The sequence below is a fragment of the Rhinolophus ferrumequinum genome, chromosome 17 (assembly GCF_004115265.2).
Source record: "Rhinolophus ferrumequinum isolate MPI-CBG mRhiFer1 chromosome 17, mRhiFer1_v1.p, whole genome shotgun sequence".
NCBI lineage: Eukaryota > Metazoa > Chordata > Mammalia > Chiroptera > Rhinolophidae > Rhinolophus > Rhinolophus ferrumequinum.
Window position 1 is genome coordinate 66,704,729 of NC_046300.1, and position 20,492 is coordinate 66,725,220.

A 20,492-nucleotide genomic window follows, 5' to 3' on the forward strand; every position below is an offset into this window, starting at 1 on the left:
GTGAGCTGTGAGGGTAGGAATAGCACCTACTCATCCAGTGACAACAATGCATTGCAATAATGTGGTGAACCCATGCTTGTTTTATATGCTTGATGTATGTATTTTACATTTCTTCCTCTGGAAAATTCTGAAGGCAGTATAAAGATGTGAATTGAATTCCGTTTTTCATATTTGACATTCAATAGCTGGGGTTCTTAGCTGGTCTTAAACTCCATGAAGGAGGTCTATAAACCCCTAAACTTGTAAGCAAATATTCTTCATATATACTCAGTTGTATTTTTCCAGAGATAGGGCCGAAAGCTTTCATTAGATTCTCAGAGAGATCTGTAACCCAGAAAAGCTTAAGAATGTCTGGCCACCTGCATGTCTAGAAGCAATTGTAGTAAAACATTTATCAGCAGTGCACTATGTGTCAGGAACTGTGCTAGGTTCATTCAATTTATCTTGTTTTATCCTTCTGACAACCTAATGTTCTCATTATAACAATGACAATGATAATAGTAATTATTACAGCCTAGATTTACTGTGTGCTTTCTTTGTGTCAGGTACTATTCGAAGTACGTATATGTATATATGAACTCATTTAATACTGCTCCAAATCCTATTTGGACAAGTGATACTTACAATCTTCCCCCTTTTACAGATGATGAAACGGAGACCCAGAAAAATTACATAATTTTCTTGAGTTAATGCAACTATTGGTGAAATTCTGTATTCAAACCCAGTGGGTTAACTCCAGAGCTTTTTCTGTTAGCCACTCTGCTATTATGTCACAGCTAATATACAGTAAAGCTGGGATTCAAACCAGGATAATTTAGCTTCTTTTTACTGCTTATAGATTGAGATCAGGGTTTTAGTAACTCATTGAGGTTAGAGAGTTGGGAAGTAGCAAAAGCCAACTTTGAATCCACATCTGTCTGATTTCAAAGCCTTTCTATTTTATCTTCTACCTTAGAGTGTCATCGCTGGGCTCAGTCCACTAAAGAGGCTGCAAAGAGAGAAAAGGTTTCCTTTTGTAGTGGGGATCCTACACTTCTTGGGAAAAGGCAAAAATTTTCATCACCAATCTTAAACTTCATGAAGGCAGGAACTATACACATAGCAGGGATTCAATAAATATTTGTTGATTCAATCTATCAGTGTGTTTACAAAAACAAAGATGGGTTTTAGGGCAGTTGATTCAGCAAGGAATATTAGCAGGTGCTTAAGCAGGGACTGTAAATTCAAATGCCCAGGCAGCTATCCTAAATGAGTGATGTGACTCATTGGGTTACAAACGGAAAAAATTGGGCTAGGGTAGAGCACAGTGCGAAAGCACAAAAGCTCTTTTAGATATTTTCACTCATGTGGTCTTCACACCCATCCTCTGCATGAAACTGCAGAAAAATCACACAGCTAATAGAGTTGGGATTCAAATCTAGATAACATGACTTCAGGATAAGCACTGCTGTCTCCCATCTATGGATTATGTACGTGCGAGTGTGGAGGTGAATGCAAGTCAGAGGAACATAATGCTGGAATGGAGGTCTCCCAAGAAAAGAAAAACTTCTGTGTTGTAAACAATTAGGAATTTGATTCAGGTTGCCTGGACGTCACTGTAAGGACTGAATGGTAGAAATACGATACACAGTCTGCCCAAGGGGATGTATGATGGTCTCTTCACTCTGCTTTCCACCTTGAAGACTTCTGTAAGTACTCTGTAAGCAGTGGTACCTTCCATGAGAAAGGAATGCTGTCAACCCAACCAACAAGCACATCTTTAAATTGCTTTTCTGCCAATGGTAATTGATTTGCTCTAATTCTTGTGTGCTCTGACATGGGCTTTTCTCCTAATCTCATGGTACATTCAGAGAGCTTTGATCCATAGTCCTCTAGCCCCTGCCCTTAAAGGCACCAAGCCGAGGAGCCAGGAAGTTAGGAGGTCGTGAATTTATTGCTGATTGTATCATCCTAGCCACCAAGAGGAAACAGGATTCCAGCAGTTTCTTAACCTTGGTATTACTGCTGTTGTGGATGCTGTCCTGTTCACTGTGAGATGTTTGGAGCATCCCTGTTCTCTATCCACTAGATGTTAGTAGCAGCCCCTCTCACATACGACAACCAATGTCTCCCTCTAAACATTGCCAAATAGCCCCAAGGTAGGGGAGTAATATCGCCCCTGTCTAAGAACCACTGGATTACAGATAAAAACACACAAGTACATGTGTGCACATGCTCACCCACAGTGTTTATACCCACCTTGACACAGGGACATTTTTTGGCTTTGCTTTTTTCTTTGGATTTTTTTTCCCTTTGCTGTTGTAGTTTTCTGTTCATTTTTTCCTGTATTTTGTTTTTGTTTGTTGGTAGGTGTTTAATCCTAAAAGGAATCTTTGCTTCAATCATGACTTCTATTTTACTGGTCTGCCTATTTCACAAAACCTTTCCGAAGTGTCGATTACAGCTGCTAACACTCAGCACTGTGTGCTCAGCACTCTGCTAAGCATTTCACATGTGTGTGTTTTAAGTTTAATCATCAAAATAAGAGGGAGATTCTGTTATTCCCATCTGATAGATGAGGAAACGGAAGCACAGGGAAATTAAGTCGATGGACCTAAGGTTCACTGTATTTGAGTGAGAGAGTGGGGATTTAGACCCCGGCTGTCAAATGCCCTTGTTGACATTCCATCATTTTATACTGCCCTCCTTTTGGAAGGTGAAACCTACAACATCACTAATGTGTGCCCCTTCAATTCCTGATCTCAGAATATTAACAAGTGTGGTGAAATTTGGTCTATGAGTCATAACCACACTCATGCATTTGAATCATGTGTCGTGTGCAGTTTATAGAAACTGGTTTAATCACTAGGCATGCAGAAGAGAACTGGCACTGACCGTGGACACGTGTCTTTCTCTTGTCACCACCAGAGTGTCTCTATGTGTTCCCCTGCCCATGGAACTACCGTCCCGACCACTGCATGTATGGAAGCAACTGCAGAGAGGCTGAGCTTGAAGGGGTGTCTGTTCTGCATGGGAACCGAGGAGTCTTCCATGATGACAAACAGCCAACTTTCAAAGCCCTCTATGAAGCAATACGGGATGTAAGTGTGTTCTTACCACCACTCAGCAGACACGTTTGTCAGCATGAAGCACTGTGGATGCTTTGGTCACCGTGCCCTCTGAAGGCCAAATAATTTCCCAGAGTACGGAGTTATACCAGATTTTCCCAAACTCAGTCACTCTACTTCAGTATATGCATTTACCCCTAATACTATACTTTATTCACTTTTTACTTAGTATTTCCAAATAAGTCACTCAGGTTTTTTTCCCCTTAAATAAATTCACTCAAGGAGGACATTTCATATCAGAAAGAGAACGCTGTGCCATTGGCCATGATAGAAGGAAATGGGTTAGGGTAAAGAAAATACAATAACAATAAAATAATATTATTTATTTCAAGCTAAGTGTGTTTCCTGCTCGCCACCTCCACCCTGTTGAACAGTCAGGTGTGGAGGTGGTCAATTAGGAGAAGGAGTCAAACTGAAAGTAACAGTCAAGTCTTTATTTACGTGCTGCAATAGTACAGGCAGGAGGGGGAAAGAGGCACCAGCTTCCCTGTGTTTGGTGTTCCATTTTTACCTACCAAAGAGTGCTAGGTGGAGGCTGAGGATGCAGCACAGAGGCAGGAATCATCTCAAGACTCCTGCATCTTTATGGACCCCTAGGCCAGGGGAGGGGGAATGAGAAGGGAAGAAGGCACAATTGAAAATGTAACAGCGCCCAGCAGGCTCCACATGGAGGTGCCTGGGACCAGGAATTCAGATATGCACATGAGCATGAGAAGCAGGCAGAGTCCTGTATGCAACTCCCTCAGAGAACTGCAGTGCAGTACCTGTGTACCAGGTCAGTGCAGGGATGGCAGCCTTTCCCCACAGGCCAACAGGCAGCCTTGTAATGTCCTATGGTTGATTCAGAGATCACACACAGGATTCTGGCCTAAAACTGGACTCCTCAAGACCTGAGGCCCTCTCTTACGACTTTGAAGAGACTGAATAGCAAATGTCATGGAGGAGTTAAAGATATGTGAACTATATTCTTGCAGTAAATGGAAAGGTTGAAATAAACTTACTTTGTGGTTCACCAACTAAAATCATGTCAAGTACTGCCTGCTAGTACAGTAGTCCCCCCATATCCATGGGGGATACCTGAAAGACCCACAGTGTATACCTGAAACTGCAGATAATACTGAACCCTATATATACTATGTTTTTTCCTATATTGTAGTTCCCCCTTATCCATGGTTTTGCTTTTTGCAGTTTCAGTTACCTGAAGTCAACTGTGGTCCAAAAATATTAAATGGAAAATTCCAGAAATAAGTAATTCATAAGTTTTAAATTGAGCACCTTTCTGAGTAGCGTGATGAAATCTCAGATACCACCTGCCCATTAGTCACTTCGTAGCCATCTTCGTTATCAGATATTTTGAGAAAAAGAGAGCATATTTACATAACTTTTATTAGAGTATATTGTTATAATTGTTGTATTTATTATTAGTTATTGTTAATTTCTTAGTGTGCCTAATTTAGAAATTAAATTTTTTCATTATTTTTATTTTTCAATTAGAGTTCACATTCAATATTATATTAGTTTCAGGTATACAGCATAGCGATTAGACATTTATATAACTTAAGATGTGATTCCCACGTAAGTCTAGTACCCCCCCCAACACCATACATAGTTATTACAATATTATGGACTATATTCCCTATTCTGTATTTACATCCCTGTGGCTATTTTGTAACTACCAATTTGTACTTCTTAATCCCTTCACCTTTTTCACCCAGATTCCCAAGGCCCCTGGCTACTATCTGGCAACTATCACTTTGTTCTCTGTATCATTGGTCTGTTTCTGTTTTGTTTGTTCTTTTATTTTGTTTTTTAGATTCGCCATATAAGTGAAATCATGTGGTATTTGTCATTCTCTATCTGACTTAGCATAATACTCTCTAAGTCCACCCATGTCACAAATGACAAAATTTCATCTGTTTTTGTGGACAATATTCCATTGTATATGAGCTCAGACAATTAAGTTCGCAAACTCATCCTAGAAAAAGTGCTACATACCTCATTGCTAAATATCACTATGGTCACCTTCGAGGTACTCCCCTTGGGAATCTATACACCGATGCCAGCACCTAGCCCACCCTTCAAAGCAATTTTGGAACTCTTTTTCTGTAATGGCCATCAGAGCTGTCATCGTATTACCCTTGATGTCCTGAATGTCATCAAAATGTCTTCCTTTCAGTATTTCCTTTATCTTTGGGTAAAGAAAGAAGTCATTGGGGGCCAGATCAGGTAAGTAAGGAGGGTGTTCCAATACAATTATTTGCTTACTGGCTCAAAACTCCCTCACAGACAGTGCTGTGTGAGCTGGTGTGTTGTAGTGATGCAAGAGCCATAAATTGTTGGCAAAAAGTTCAAGTCATCTAACTTTTCACGCAGCCTTTTTAGCACTTCCAAATAGTAAACTTGGTTAACTCTTTGTCCATTTGGTACAAATTCATAATGAATAATCCCTCTGATATCAAAAAAGATTCTCAACATCATTACAACAAGTTCTCAAACTTAATTGTCACACCTCATATAAGTACCACATGTTTTTATCCAATTGTATATGGATGGACACTTAAGTTACTTCCACGTCTTGGCTATTGTAAATAATACTGCAGTGAACATAGGGATACATGTATCTTTTCGAGTTAATGGATTTCTTCAGAAAAATACCCAGAAGTGGAATTGCTGGGTCATATAGTTGTTTTATTTTTAATTTTTTGAGGAACCTCCATACTGTTTTCCATAGTGGCTGCACCAATCTGCAATCCCACCAACAGTGCACAGGGGTTCTTTTTCCCCAAATCCTCACCAGTACCTGTTGTTTGTTGATTTATTGATGATAGCCATTCTGATAGGTTTAAGGTCATAGCTTATTGTGGTTTTAATTTGCATTTCTCTCAGGATTAGTGACATTGAGCATCTTTTTATATGTCTGTTGGCCATCTGTATATCCTCTTGGGAGAAATGTCTATTCAGGTCCTCTGCCCATTTCTTTAATGGATTGTTTGCTTTTTGGTGTTAGGTTGTATGAGTGTTTAATATATTTTGGATATTAACCCCTTATTGGAGGTGTCAGTGGTGAATATCTCCATTTTGTTGATAGCTTCTTTTGCTATGCAAAAAGTTTTTAGTTTGATGTAATCCCATTTGTTTACTTTTTCTTTTGTTTTCCTTGCCTGAGGCGATATATCAGGAAAAAAAATATGACTAAGAGCAATGTCAGAGAGTTTACTGCCTATGTTTTCTTCTAGAAGTTCTATGTTTTCAGGTCTTACATTTAAGTCTTTAATCAATTTTGAGTTTATTCTTGTATATGGTATAAGAAAGTGGTCTAGTTTCATTTTTTTGCGTATATCTCTCCCGTTTTCCTAGCACCGTTCACTGAAAAGATTGGTCTTTATCTCACTGTATATTCTTGCCTCCTTTGTCATAGAGTAAGAGGCATAGGTTTATTTCTGGGCTCTCTATTCTTTTCTACTGCTCAGTGTTTCTGTTTTTATGCCATACCGTGCTGTTTTGATTACTATGGCCTTGTAGTATAGTTTGATATCAGGTAGCATGATACCTCCAACTTTGTTCATCTTTCTCAACATTGCTCTGGTTATTCAGAGCCTTTTATGGTTCCATACAAATTTTAGGAGTAGTTCTAGTTCTGTAAAAAACGCCATTGGTATTTTGATAGAGATTACATTGAATCTATAGATTGCTTTGGATAGTATGGACATTTTAATGATGTTAATTCTTCCTATTCATGAGCACGGTACATGCTTCCATTTATTTGTATCTTCTTCAGTTGCTTCCTTCAATGTCTTATAACTTTCCAGTACAGGTCTTTTACCTCCTTGGTTAAATTTATTCCTAGGGTTTTTTTGTTCTTTGTTTGTTTGTTTTTGCAATTGTAAATGGGATTGTTTTCTGAATTTGTCTTTCTGATAGTTCATTGTTGGTGTATAAAAATACAATTGATTTCTGAATATAAATTTTGTATCCTGCTACTTTACTGAATTCATTTATCAGTTCTAAATGTTTTTTTGGTGAACTCTATAATGCTCCCTAGATAGTATCATGTTATATGCAAATAATGACAGTTTTACTTCTTTTCCAATTTGGATGCCTTTTGCCTCTTTTTTGTCTGATGACTGTAGGTAAGATTTCTAATACTATGTAGAAGTGATGAAAGTGGACATCCTTGTTTTGTTCCTGATCTTAAGTGAAATGCTTTTTGCTTTTCACCACTGAGTATAATATTGGCTGTGGGCTTGTCATTTATTGCATTTATTATGTTGAAGTATGTTCCCTCTTTGCTGAGAATTTTTATCATAACTGGATGCCAGATATTGTCAAACGCTTTTTCTGCATGTGATGTTATCACATTAATTGGTTTGAAGATATTGAACCAAACTTGCATCCCAGAAGGAAATCCCAATTGATCGTGATGTATGATCTCTTTAATGTATTGCTGAATTCAGTTTGCTAATATTTTGTTGAGGATTTCTGCATGTATGTTTATTAGGGATATTGGCATATAATTTTTTTGTGTAATGTTTTCATTTGGTTTTTGAATTGGGATAATGCTGGATTCATAAAATGAGCTTGGGAGCTTTCCCTCTTCTTGATTTTTTTGGAATAGTTTGAGGATAGGTGTTCATTCTTCTTTGGATGGTAAAATTCATCTATGAAGCTATCCAATCCAGAACTTTTGTTTGTTGGGAGTTTTTTTGATTACTCACTAGATTTCATTAGTAGTTCTCAGTCTATTCAGATTTTCTGCTTCTTGACTCAGTCTTGGAAGATTGTGTATTTCTAGCAATTTATCCATTTCTTCCAGGTTTTCCAATTTGTTGGCATGTAATTGTTTGTGGTATTTCCTTATAATCCTTTACACTACCGTGGTGTCAGTTGTAACTTCTCATCTTGTATTTCTGATTTTACTTATTTGGGTCCTCTCTCTTTTTTTCTTGATGAGTCTGTTTAAAGGTTTATCAATTTTGTTTATCTTTTCAAACAATGAGCTATTGGTTTCATTGATTGTTTTTTGTATGTTTTTAGACTCTATTTCACTTTTTCTACTCTAGTCTTTATTATTTCTTTCCTTCTACTCATTTTGAGTTATGTTTGTTGTTCTTTTGCTAGTTCATTTAGGTGTAAAGCTAAATTGTTTATTTGACATTTTTCTTATTTCCTTGCATATGCCTCTAATTGCTCTGAATTTCCCTCTTAGGACTGCTTTGCTCTGTCCCATAGATTTTGGATCATTGTGTTTTCATTTTATTTTTCTCAAAATTGCTTTTGTTTTCTTCCTTCATCTCATTGTTAATCTATTCATTGCTTAGTAGCATGTTATCTATCTTCCCTGTGTTAGTGTGTTTTTCAGTTTCCTTCTTGTAATTGATTTCTAGTTTTGTACCATTGTGATTGGAGAACATGCTTGATGTGATTTCAGTCTTCTTAAATTCACTGAGACTTGCTCTGTGGCATGACATGTGGTCTATCTTGGGAAATGTTCCATGTGCATTTGAAAAGAGTGTATATTCCGCTGCTTTTGGGTGAATTGTACTAAAAATATCAATTCAATCCATCTGATTTCATGTGTCATTTAAAGCCACTGTTTCCTTGTTGATTTCCTGTCTGGATGATCTCTTCATTGATGTCAATAGAGTGTTAAACTTCTCTACCATTATTATATTACTGTCACTCTCTCCCTTTATTTCTGTCAATATTTTTTGGTATGTTTAGGTGCTTCTATGTAGGGTGCATTAATATTTACAAGGGTTATATTCTGTTGTTGGATTGATCTCTTTATCATTATAAGTGTCCTTCTTTGTCTCTTGTTACATCCTTTGTTTTAAAGTCTAGTTTGTCAGATGTAAGTATTCCTACTGCAGCTTTTTTTCATTTGCATGATTTTTTTTTTTCATCCCTTTACTTTCATTCTGTGTTTGTCTTTTAATCTGAATTGGCTCTCTTCTAGATTGCATATGTGTGGGTCTTCTTTTCTTATACACTCAGCTACCCTGTGTCTTTTGATTGGAGCATTTAATCCATTTTCATTTTAAGTGATTATTTATAGGTATGTAGTTATTGCCATTTTATTATCCATTTTTATGTTCTTCCCCCCGACTTCTTCTTAAAGAAGTCCCTTTAACATTTCTTGTAATATTGATTTCGTGGAGATGAGCTCTTTTAGCTTTTTCTTGTCTGGGAAGCTCTTTATCTCTCCTTCAATTCTGAGTGATAGCCTTGCTAGGTAGAGTAATTTGGTTGTAAGTCCTTGCTTTTCATTACTTTGACTATTTTGTACCAATCCCTTCTGGCCTTCAAAGTTTTTTTGAGAAATTGGCTGACAGTCTTACAAAGAGCTCTCTGTAAGTAACTAACTGCTTTTCCCTTACTGCTTTTAATATTCTCACTTTGTCTTTAACCTTTGGCATTTTAATTATGTGTCTTGGTGTGGGCCTCCTTGGGTTCATCTTGTTTGGGACTCTCTGTGCTTCTTGGGCTTGTATGTCTATTTCCTTTGCCAAATTAGACAAAATTTTAGTTATAATTTTTTCAAATACACTTTCAATCAATTGTACACTCTCTTCTTCTGATAACCCTATGATATGAACATTGTTATGCTTGATATAGTCCCATAAATTCTTTAAACTATTCTTGTTTTTTAAAATCATGTTTTCTTTTTGCTCTTCAGATTGAGTCTTTTCTGTTACTTTCTCTTCCAAATTGCTGATTTGATCCTCTGCTTCATCTAATCTGCTGTAGATTCCTTCTTGTGTATTCTTCATTTCAGTTATTTTATTTTTCACTCCTGACTTTTTTTATGGTTGTATGTCAGTTTTTATATTTACTATCTCTTTGTTGAAGTTCTCGCTGAGTTCATCTGTTCTTCCCCTAAGCCCATTGACCATGCTTATAACCAGTGTTTAGAACTCTATAGTATCTAGCAGATGGCTTGTCTCCTTTTCACTTAGTTCTTTTTCTGAAATTTTGTCCAGTTTTTCATCTGGGACATGTTTCTTTGTTTTCTCATCTTTTCCTGTTTCCTGAGTTTGTTTCTATATATTAGGTAGAGCTTCTATGTCTCTCGGTCTTGGTAGAGTGGCCTTATGTAGTAGGTGTCCTGTGGGGCTCAACAGTGCAGTCTTTTTGGTCACCTGTGCCAGGTATTCAGGTGTGTCCCTTGTGTGGTTTGTGTGTACCCTCATGTTGTAGTTTACCCTTGATTGCTGCTGGCACATCAGGGGGTGTGTTTGATCTTCACGCTGACTGGCTGTGAGGACTGGTCACAATCACTGGGAATGACTTGCTGTTTGGAAGCTGACCCCACAAAGGGGGATTTGCCCCAGTGGTGTTATATTGACTGTTGAGACTGCCCTTTGGGTATACCATTTTTGGAGCTAAGTAGGTAGTGCTCTGTTGTGGTCTGAAGCTGGCCACTGGGTTTATTGGTTCTGGGGCCCCTTGGGAAGGGCTCTGATGCATACCAAGGTCAACCACTGCCTGTGCCCAGCCTGGGACCACCTGGTAGTAGCTACAAAGTGATCCATGGTTGGTAACTGCCTACACTGGGCCCAGAAGCATGTAGAAGAGGCCACACTGTGTACTGAGTCCCACTGCCACCATTTCTGAGCTTGGGACCACTCAGCAGGACACTACGAGGCCAACCACTGCCTGTCTAGAGCCTGTAGACCTTTGAGAGTTTTTAGGAAAGACTGTAGTGAAAGCCAAGGCCAGCTGCCTGCCACTGAAAGTTGGGTGGGTCAGTGTCTCAGGGAGTCACCAGATTGGGGTGAGTGGTTAACACAGATTCAGATTTGGTGCCTGTCTACATATGCAGGCTGTGTGTGGGGGAGGTTTCAACACAGGAACAATGGTACCCACCTGTGCTTGCAGGCTATGTGGGAGGAGGGCTCAACACTAGAACATGTCAGCTGCCCCTCCAGCTCTTGCTCTGAAGCCACAAAATTCAGTTTTTCCCTATATGTCCCTGCACATTTCAAGGTGTTGTCCCTTTGTTAGAGCTTAGGGTGAGAGTTTGTGAGCAAGTAAGTCTGTGTGTGGGCCCTTTAAGAGGACCTCTGGGTTTCCAGTAGCTCTCTGTGCCACCCAGGCAGAATCCATGCTAATTTTATATCCAGATATTTTGGGGACTCCTCTTCCTGGCACTGATGACTGGGGAGCCCAGTGTGAGGCTGGGACCCCTTGCTCCTCATGGGGACCTCTGCAGCTGAGATATCCCTCCCAGTTCTCAACCACCACATGTGGGACCAGCCTGTTTTGTGTCTTCACCCCTCCAACCAGTCTCGATGACGTGGCTTCTTCTTTATGGTAGTTCCATTCAGCTAGTGTTTAGATGGTTCTCCAGGTTGATTGTTCTATAATTTAGTTGTAATTTTGATGTAGTCATGGGAGGAAGGGAGCACAGTATATACCTACTTGGCCATCTTGACTGAAAGTCATAAATTAAAGTGTATCACAGTTATGTATGTATAGGAAAAAACATAGTATATTTAGGGTTCAGTACTATCTGTGGTTTCAGGCATGCATTGGAGGTCTTGGACCATATCCCCCATGGATAAGGGGAGATTACTGTATATGCATACCTATGATAAAGTTTAATTTATAAACTAGGCACATTAAGAGTTTAACAACAATAACTAGTAATAAAAAGAAAATTATAACAATAAAATAAAAGTTACTTGAACACAAGAACTGAGATACCAGGATAGTCTATCTGATAACTGATGGATGGATAACATATACAGCATGGATACATTGGACCAAAGAATGGTTCGTTTCCAGGCAAAACAGAGCTGGATGGCACAAGATTTCATCACACTCAGCATGTCACATAATTTAAAACTTATGAATTGTTTATTTCTTGAATTTTCCATTTCATATTTTCAGACTGTGGTTAACTGAGTGTCAATGAAACCATGGGAAGCAAAACCTCAGATAAGGAGGGACTACTGTATCTTGGATCCCACACTTTGGGAAATGCCGCATTTCACATTGCCTTTTACCTTGAGATTGCTAGGGGAAAACCAGAAGTTACTTTTAAGGATTTTCCTTTTGAAACAATTCCAAGACATAGTGTAAGTGTTGGCAAACTTGTGCCAAATCTGGCTTGCTGCATGTTTTTGTAAGACATATGGACTAAGAATGTTTTTTTTAAATAGTTGGAAAAAATGAAAAGAAGAAGAATATTTTAAGACATGAGAAAATCATATGAAATTCAAATTTCAGCATTCATAAATCAATGGGACATGGTGACTACCATTCATTTATGTATTGTCTGTGGCTATTTTCACACTGAAATGGCAGAAATGAGTCACTGTGACAAACCATATAGCCCACAAAGTCTGAATTATTTATTATCTAGCCTTTTACAGAAAAAATTTGCTGACCCCTGACATAAAGTGTGTACACTTTATTCGAGATTTTTCTCCTAAAGATCAAGGAACCTTCATGGATTCATGAACTGGCTTTGGTAGAAGTGAGGTAGGGGATGAATCCTGCAACATAATAATACATTTTTGACTCTATAAAAATGTATATTTTGCTAAGGAGAATCCCAGAGAATTCCAACTCTGGAATTCCCAGGATTGTCTTCTGTGCAGGGAAAGAGTTTTGCACGCCTATAAGCTAACACCTCTTCTCCTGTATTTCTATCTGTTGGTTTTTAAACACCAAGTGATTTAACTACATAAGAAATTTTTTGTTTTGTACTTAGTGATATCACCACATTTAGATATTCAAACACTGACTCCAGTGTCAAACCCGTTCAGGAGTACAAATGGAATATTAAATAAGCATGTAGCAGATATGTGTACATCAGAGCTATTCTCAGGTTTCATTTGTGATCTGTTAGCCCTGGTTTGGAACTGAGCAACTGTGGCTCTTGAGTTACAATGCATCTTGTTTGTTTTCTGGGGGATCAGAAGAGGATCAAAAAACTCTTTCGTGAATGATCCTGTCTAATACATTCAATGATGTTCTTCACTTAGGCTTAAAAAGACGTTTTTCATTCAAGCATTTCAATCAGGAATATCATTAACCTCATCCTGAAATGTAAATAAATATAGACAGATTCCATCATCAAATACATATTTCCTGACCTTCCACAGTGCTGTGCACCATAGTGTAGTGGGGTCAGGGCTTGGCTTTGGGAATGGACAGACCTGGGTTCAGGTCCCAATTTTGTCACTTTCTGGTAATTAGTCATTAACTCTGCTCTTCCTTTACTGAACCTCAGTTTCCTCATATGTTAAATGGAGATGATATTAGCTACCTCATAAAAGTGTTGTGAGAATTCAACAATGATGGTCTTTAAACTTTTAGTACTACAGCACCTGACAAATTGTGCTAAATAATTAGAAATTGTTTTGATGGTAACGGTTTCACATTATCTCTCTCCCTATACTGCTTACATTTCACCACTTGCTTTTTCTTTCTCTCTTTATTTCTATAAATATTTTCTTTCTCTTACTATATTACTTTCTCTTCACATCTCTCTTTGAAAATATTCTCCCTGCCCCTCTCCTTTCTCCCTCTTTTTCTTTCCTTCCTCTCCCTCTGTGTCTCTTTCTCCACACCCCCCCCTCTCTCTCTTTCACACACACACAAACACACACACACACACGCACACACACACACACTAATCCTGTGTGTGTGTTTGTGTGAAAAGTAAGTGCAATCTCCTCCTATCATGACCCAAAGAAAGTCATCTATCAGATAGACATTATTTCAGTAATTCTTTCAACTTTCATCTAAGAAGAACCTATTTTATTCAGAATTAATTCTAGGTTCTAGCAAAGTCAGAATTTAACAAGACAGATAAAGCCAAGTCCCCATGAAGCATATACTTGTATTCTGAGTAGGGGAATCCAGATGATACTCACATGAACAAAGAAATCAATAAAAATTGTATCAGACAATGGAACCAGAGCAGGGTGGTGGACTGAGTCACAGGTAAAGGAAGTGCTGGGGTCTTCAGGGCAGCCTCTGCAAGCCTGAGACTTGATCAGATTGAGGTAGCCATGGAGAAGCCTGCAGGAATGTACTGCTAAGTAGAAGGAATAAATAACTCAGGGAAAGTCCTAAGGACAGGGAAGAAGCCAGGGAGAACAAATTGATAAGACAAGGGGAGAGAGGAGATGAGCTTGGAGAGTTCTAGGTCGCATGAAGCCTTTAGGACACAAAAGGAGTTGAACTTTCATTCTAATTTCAATGAGAAGCCCATGCAGGAAAATGGTATGCTCTGATTTATGCTTTAAAAATATCACCTTGGTAACTTGGTGGGTGAAAATGCAAAGGCTCTTTGATAAGACTTATTGAAGCTACCCATGTGAGTGACGGGGCTTGCGTGCATTTGTGTGACAGCAGGAAGATGGGAAGAAGTGGCCATGTCCAGGGTATGTTGTCAAGAGAGAGTTTAGAGCACTTGCTGATAGATTGGATGAGGAATGTAGGAGAGAGGGATCAAGGATGACTCCATAGTTTTGATCTATTCTGTTCCTGTCACTGAGGATATAGTTGTGAAAAGGAGTTTACCAATGATCTAAATTGTGCTATGAAAGAAAAAGTGTCTCAAACATGGTCGCAGGCAGATCTATCTTGCATTACATAATTTACAATCTCTTTCTGGGAAGAAATTCCCATTTCTGATAAACATGCTTAAGTAATATTTCTGATGAACTTTAAAGGTATGAAGACTTGTTCTAGGAAACCAAACCCCCACCCACTCTTCTGTCAGGCGAGAGTATACTGACCTTTCACCATTCTTTATTTCCTTTTCTTCCCCAGTCTTTTTGTATAAAATGTCCTTTCCAACAATGAATCTTTGACTTGGGCTACTAGAGGCCTTTTCCCTTTCAACAAGATTGTAATAAAACTTTGACACATGCTCATAACTAAGTAATCTGAAAGATTTATTTTGGAAAGTACTGGTCATGGACACATTCCATGGGAAAACAAGAAACTTTTTTTTTTTTTTAAGGCCCAATATTAAGTAGGAAAAACCAACAACTGGTATTTGGTATCTGAATTGTTAAAATAAAGTTCACTGCTAATAAATGTTAAAAGTAATTGCTAAACTCAGGACTTCATGAGATTGTCATAGATATACCCTAAAGTTTCTTAATTAAGATTCCTACAAAGGCAAAAATTATGAAAAATTTAGTGCTTTTTATAGATTTCAAGTATCTAGGAGTAGGAGTCTTGCTCCTACACAGCAAGAGCATGCTATACAGAGACCAACCTGTCCTTAGAGATATGCTTTGCTTTTATATTTTAAGAGCTTTAGGGACCCAAATAAATTATCCTTTTTTTTCAGAGGTAAAGACACTGAGGCCAAGAACGAGTTAATGATTACGAGGGGTTGCACAGGGTTGAGTCTTGAGTCAGGATTTGAACCTCAATCCTCATAGAAATGTTCCACTGTGCATATACAAACCTGTGCCTGTGTGCTTACAGTAATTCCCTGTTTCATTCCTTAGTAAAAGTTATTTGTATTTTAAATGGCATTTCAGTAACTAAAATAAACTATTTCTTTCTTTTTTTAAAAATTATCTTTTAGTTTCCCTTTCAAGACAATCTCTTTCAATCCATGTATTACCCTCTTCAACTGAAGTTTTTGGAAACTGTGCATACTTTGTGTGGACGAATCCCACAAGTTTTTCTGAAGCAAATAGAGAAAACTATGAAAAGGGCTTATGAGAAACACGTCATCATCCATGTCGGCCCCAACCAGATGCACTGAATATTTCGTATTGTTGCAAGTCAATTAGGCATCTCATAAAGAAGGAAATAGTCATCTCTAAGCTGCCTGCATCTTTTTTGTGTGAATATTTAAAGGTGCTCCATGACAACTGAGTTTTAAAAGCCTTGTTAAATGTTGCTAAATTAGTTGCCCCTAAAACGAAACATGCTTTAATTTTTTTTCTAAAGTGCTATTTATCTCACTGGTTTTTAAAAAATATATTATTACTCATTTAACACTGTTCAAGCAGGTTGAGCTAGCTGTGAAAAGGAACTTTTTGTCAGCCTTCCAATTCCTGTTAAGTTTCTGAGAAAATATCAGTGACATCTGAGGCAGTATATTTATCTTGTATCCCTGCAGCTCTTTCTATGCAATTGGCTCCCCCTTACTGTTGTAATAAAAGTAATATATGCTTGTAAAACAAGCAAACAAATTTTAAAAACTTGTAGAGAATGTAGTTCAGTGAACCAAAATCAAGATTAGATTAGCCATAATCCTACCAACCAGTGAAAAAGATTGTTATGTTTAATGTAGTTCCTTTCATTTTTAAATTTCTATATTTTTTTTCCTATTTCTATATTTACTCATGGTTACCTTCCATTGTAACACATATCTAAAACAAGTAGTCAGAGTAAAAGCTGGCCCCTAAGCTGAGATTTTTATGTAGGAGACTAAGAAGTTACACAAAATGGTTATTATTACAGTGCGTTATTTAAAATACATCTGAGAGAAACATTCAGATTTCAGCTAACTGAGCAGTGTTAAAAGATGAAGCATATGTGGGGGTGTTTTTCTAAGAAAACTTATTTACATTTGTGGAAGACCAAATCATAAGAAACATCTGTGCAACCATAGCTTTTGAAGGAAAATTCAGTAATTGTATTAAACCTACGGGGTCTGTTTAGCAAAGAAATGTGATTTTGTGTTTACCCACAGACAAAAAACATTTTATCTGTTGTATCATAAGTGGGTGTGGCCTCTTCTCTTTAAACTCTTGGGCAATAGTTGGAAATTAAAGGCTAACATTAAATTTAATGTGTACTAAATAGACTAAATAGTTCAGCTGATGCATTGGCAAGAAAATTCAACCTCCTACCAGCCTTAGAAAGTTCTCTTTAAAGTTTTGTTTTCTTCTCTAGAGTTACCCAGCTCGTAGCCAAGGAACGAGGCAGGTCTTATCACCTAGCTACAGTAGAGGAAGTTCTATATTCTGTTCCCTAAAGGGATCTGACTTAAGCCCTAGTTGCTCACTAACTGGTATCAGCATAAGGGCATTTTGCATAATGCTTTATTTATTTCAAAAAAAAAAAAGTTTGAGCATAAATGATCTCCTTAATGCTCGCAACAGCCATGTGAACTTAGTGGCCTGTATTATCTCTACTGGGTAAATAAGTAAATTGTAACACAAAGAAACAAACGTACCCAATATAATTGCTATTCTGTAAGATATACAGATATGTAGAATATACATCCTATTTTACAGAGAAATATTTGGAAACAAGCATATTAAATGCTTTTCATTACATATAGACAGCAATCTGAAAGTATAAGATGAAACATAATATTTTGTTAATGTAAACATGGTATCTTATATATTAAAATTCAGGAGGACATCATAGGTTCTCTATCAGTAGATAAAGTCTTGCCCTGAAAAAATATATGAAAATCTCAGCACTGCAAAGAAATATATAGATAACAATCAATGCTGATATATAGAACCATTATGGTAGTAGAAAATTTAAATCCGAAATGTTAGAGTAATATCCCATATTTTCCCTTTGATCAATTTGTGGTTTATTATTTTTATTAAGGAAATTATCATTATGATGTGAAACTCTTATCTTTACTGTTGTCTTTCATGTTTCATCATTTCACCACTAAAGGTGACATCATTTATTATTTTATATCTAATGGATGTGGGGCAATTTTTTTATTGTCTTTTGGATGGGGGAAAATGCTATATACCCACAAACAGGGTTTTAGTGATAGACCCAGGATGTGGCCGTGATTCCCTGACGTCTATTCCAGTTTTCTTTGTACTAGGTCAGCATGGCCAGTGAAACCTATAAATGTCACTCAGATTTGTTGGTGGCTCACAGACCTAAAGAAGTTCCTTTCCTCTTTTGGTGAGTCCCACAAAAATATCTGTTATAAAGACTTTGAATTCAGCAATGCCTTTTATGAGGTTTACCCACAATTCTCAACTATTGGTTCTGGTTTGAACATGCAGAAAGGATTTCCAGTAAAGGTCAATCATACTTGTAGAACTCTAGAACATTCTAGAATGATGCATTATGAGAATGTAAAACCTTAGAATTCAGTATGGTTTTCTGCCTTGGAATCCCTTTGCTGTATCCTGAAATTTTAAGTTAATTTGGTGGAGAATTTAGAGAAAATTGGTTCTTCCAATTCCTGCTGCCTGAAATTCTCATTATTTTCTATAGTTAGGATGTTACCATGAGGAACTATGTTTTCTGCCTTTGATAATTCCCAGAAAACTACTACATTAGTGCCTTTGAAATTTAGTAACCACAAATTTTAATTCAGTGGACTCCTAAAATATGCAGTCTGTGGTCTGAAATTTGCCAAATTGTGTATTACCTAATATGCCACATTGAATCTCTATGGGAAGGACATGAGTCTGGTTCTCTCTTCTCCTCCTCTCCTGTCTTGTCCTCTCCTAATCTATTCTCTTCTCATTTCCTTTAAAGTTCTGTTGAGTACATTTGAATATAGAATTCCATTGGAAAATGAAAGAACACTTTCTAATAGCAAAATGTGACAGTATTTTGGTATGCATTGAGATTGAAATTTTTATTAGCCAGTTCCCTAGAAATGCTGACAATATATGTCTTGCTGAGTTTTTATTTTTCCAATATACATCTCAGAAATTGAGACTTACGTTGAAAATTTCATATTTAAAAATTTAACTAATTGGAAAATCTACTTAAGTTTACCTTCAACTTTAAAAGTAACAATTTGCATTAGCATATAATGTTCCAAGCTTTACATTTATTTGAGATTTCTGTTACATTTTCAAAGCTTCCACTGCAAATTGCTGTGACTTTTACTGAATTTATTATTGAAAGGGGTATTTATATGAACTCATAGATGTTTAAGAGTATTTATCTTATTGCAATTATGGTGTTCATAAAACAAACCATAAAAAAGCAGTATTTACAGCCATAAAATAGTGATCCATTAATGGAACAATCACTCCAGTCAACACAGAAGATAGGACAACATTCATACAATTTTAGGTAAATGTATGAATGTTGCCTGATACTTACACACACACAAAAAGAGATAAATTGCATGTGTTAATAAACCAAAATGAACATGACTTCATGACTGAATTAAGAAATACGTTGAATTCAGGAATATGTTGAATTACACAGGAGCACAAATCATCATATTCTCACTTAACAGAATGGTAGGGAACTTTCTCATGTTTTTCTACTTTTTCATTATACTTTTTTTCATTTTTTTCTTTCCCTTCCTGTCTTGGATGTAAGCTTCAGAGTGGTACCAAGGTGCTTAGCATTAGTGGCAGAGTGACAGAACTTTGGAATCTCTGTGCAGGCCAAATTAAGTTCTAATCCCTAAATCTTTATGTTAATAACTTTCCAAACATTTTAAAAAGCATATAAAACACACACACACACACACACACACACACACACACACACACACACCACATGCCTTTTAAAGAAGGAACCAGCATTTTTTGTGCTTTTAAATTGAATTCTTGTGAAACCTTATGTCACATCATTTCACAATTGCAGTGCTGGTATTTAAGGCTGATGAGAATTCTCTGGCAAACAAATAGAGAACTTTGTCCTAGTTTTTGTTCTTAACAGGTTGAAACTGGAAATATTCTCTTGAGAATTCAAGATAAAACATTTGTGTTTGTGTTACCATATGCATAAACACATAAGAATCATATGAAACTGCTGCTTCATCAGTTTTACATATTTGTATTCTCATTGAAAAGTGTACCTATTTTTTATAGCTCCCAAGGAGATGCTGAATTCATTTTTTATGTTGGAAAACTTTTTGTAGTAATTTTTCTTTGGGAAGAAATGAGCATAAAAAGAATACTCTAAAGGAATTATTACAGCAAATTACAAAGAACATAAATATTATGATTTAAATACTGTCTTGTCTTTCATAATGCCATCTACTGTTTTACTTTTTTTTTTAATTAAAAGCTTTAAAAAAGACATGTCTTTTGGTGTTATTTTGGAAGTGTGTTTCTTATATGAGATTTCAAGTTTAAAAATTTATAATATTAAATAATATTTAGTTCTCTTATGTAAATAAATATTTGGTTTAGCAAGTAGCTTAGCTACTTTTTAAAATCATTAAAATGTGCTTTATTAATGACTATAGGAATCCTCATATATCAATAATCAGCCTAAATGTAAATGGACAGACTCACCAATTAAAAGGCACAAAGTAGCGAGTTGGATCAAAAAACAAAACCCAAGTATATGCTTCTTCAGGAGACACATCTCAGCTGCAGGGACAAAAGTAGGCTCAAAGTGAAGGTATGGAAAATGACATTCCAAGAAAGTGGTATCCAGAGGAAAAAAGGGTAGAGTCATATTTATATCAGACAAAACATTTCAAGATATAAA

General features: G+C 36.8%; 1 protein-coding gene across 1 annotated transcript in view; it reads left to right on the forward strand.

Annotated features, from left to right (window-relative positions):
• The window catches only part of GXYLT2 (glucoside xylosyltransferase 2), a 99,567-nt gene extending 79,580 nt beyond the window's left edge, over positions 1-19,987 (forward strand). Inside the window, exons 6-7 of the mRNA XM_033132850.1 lie at positions 2,908-3,080; positions 15,670-19,987. Coding sequence (XP_032988741.1) covers positions 2,908-3,080; positions 15,670-15,852 — 356 coding nt within the window. The 3' untranslated portion in view covers positions 15,853-19,987. The remainder of the gene's footprint in view (positions 1-2,907; positions 3,081-15,669) is intronic.
• The last annotated feature ends 505 nt before the right edge of the window (positions 19,988-20,492 follow it).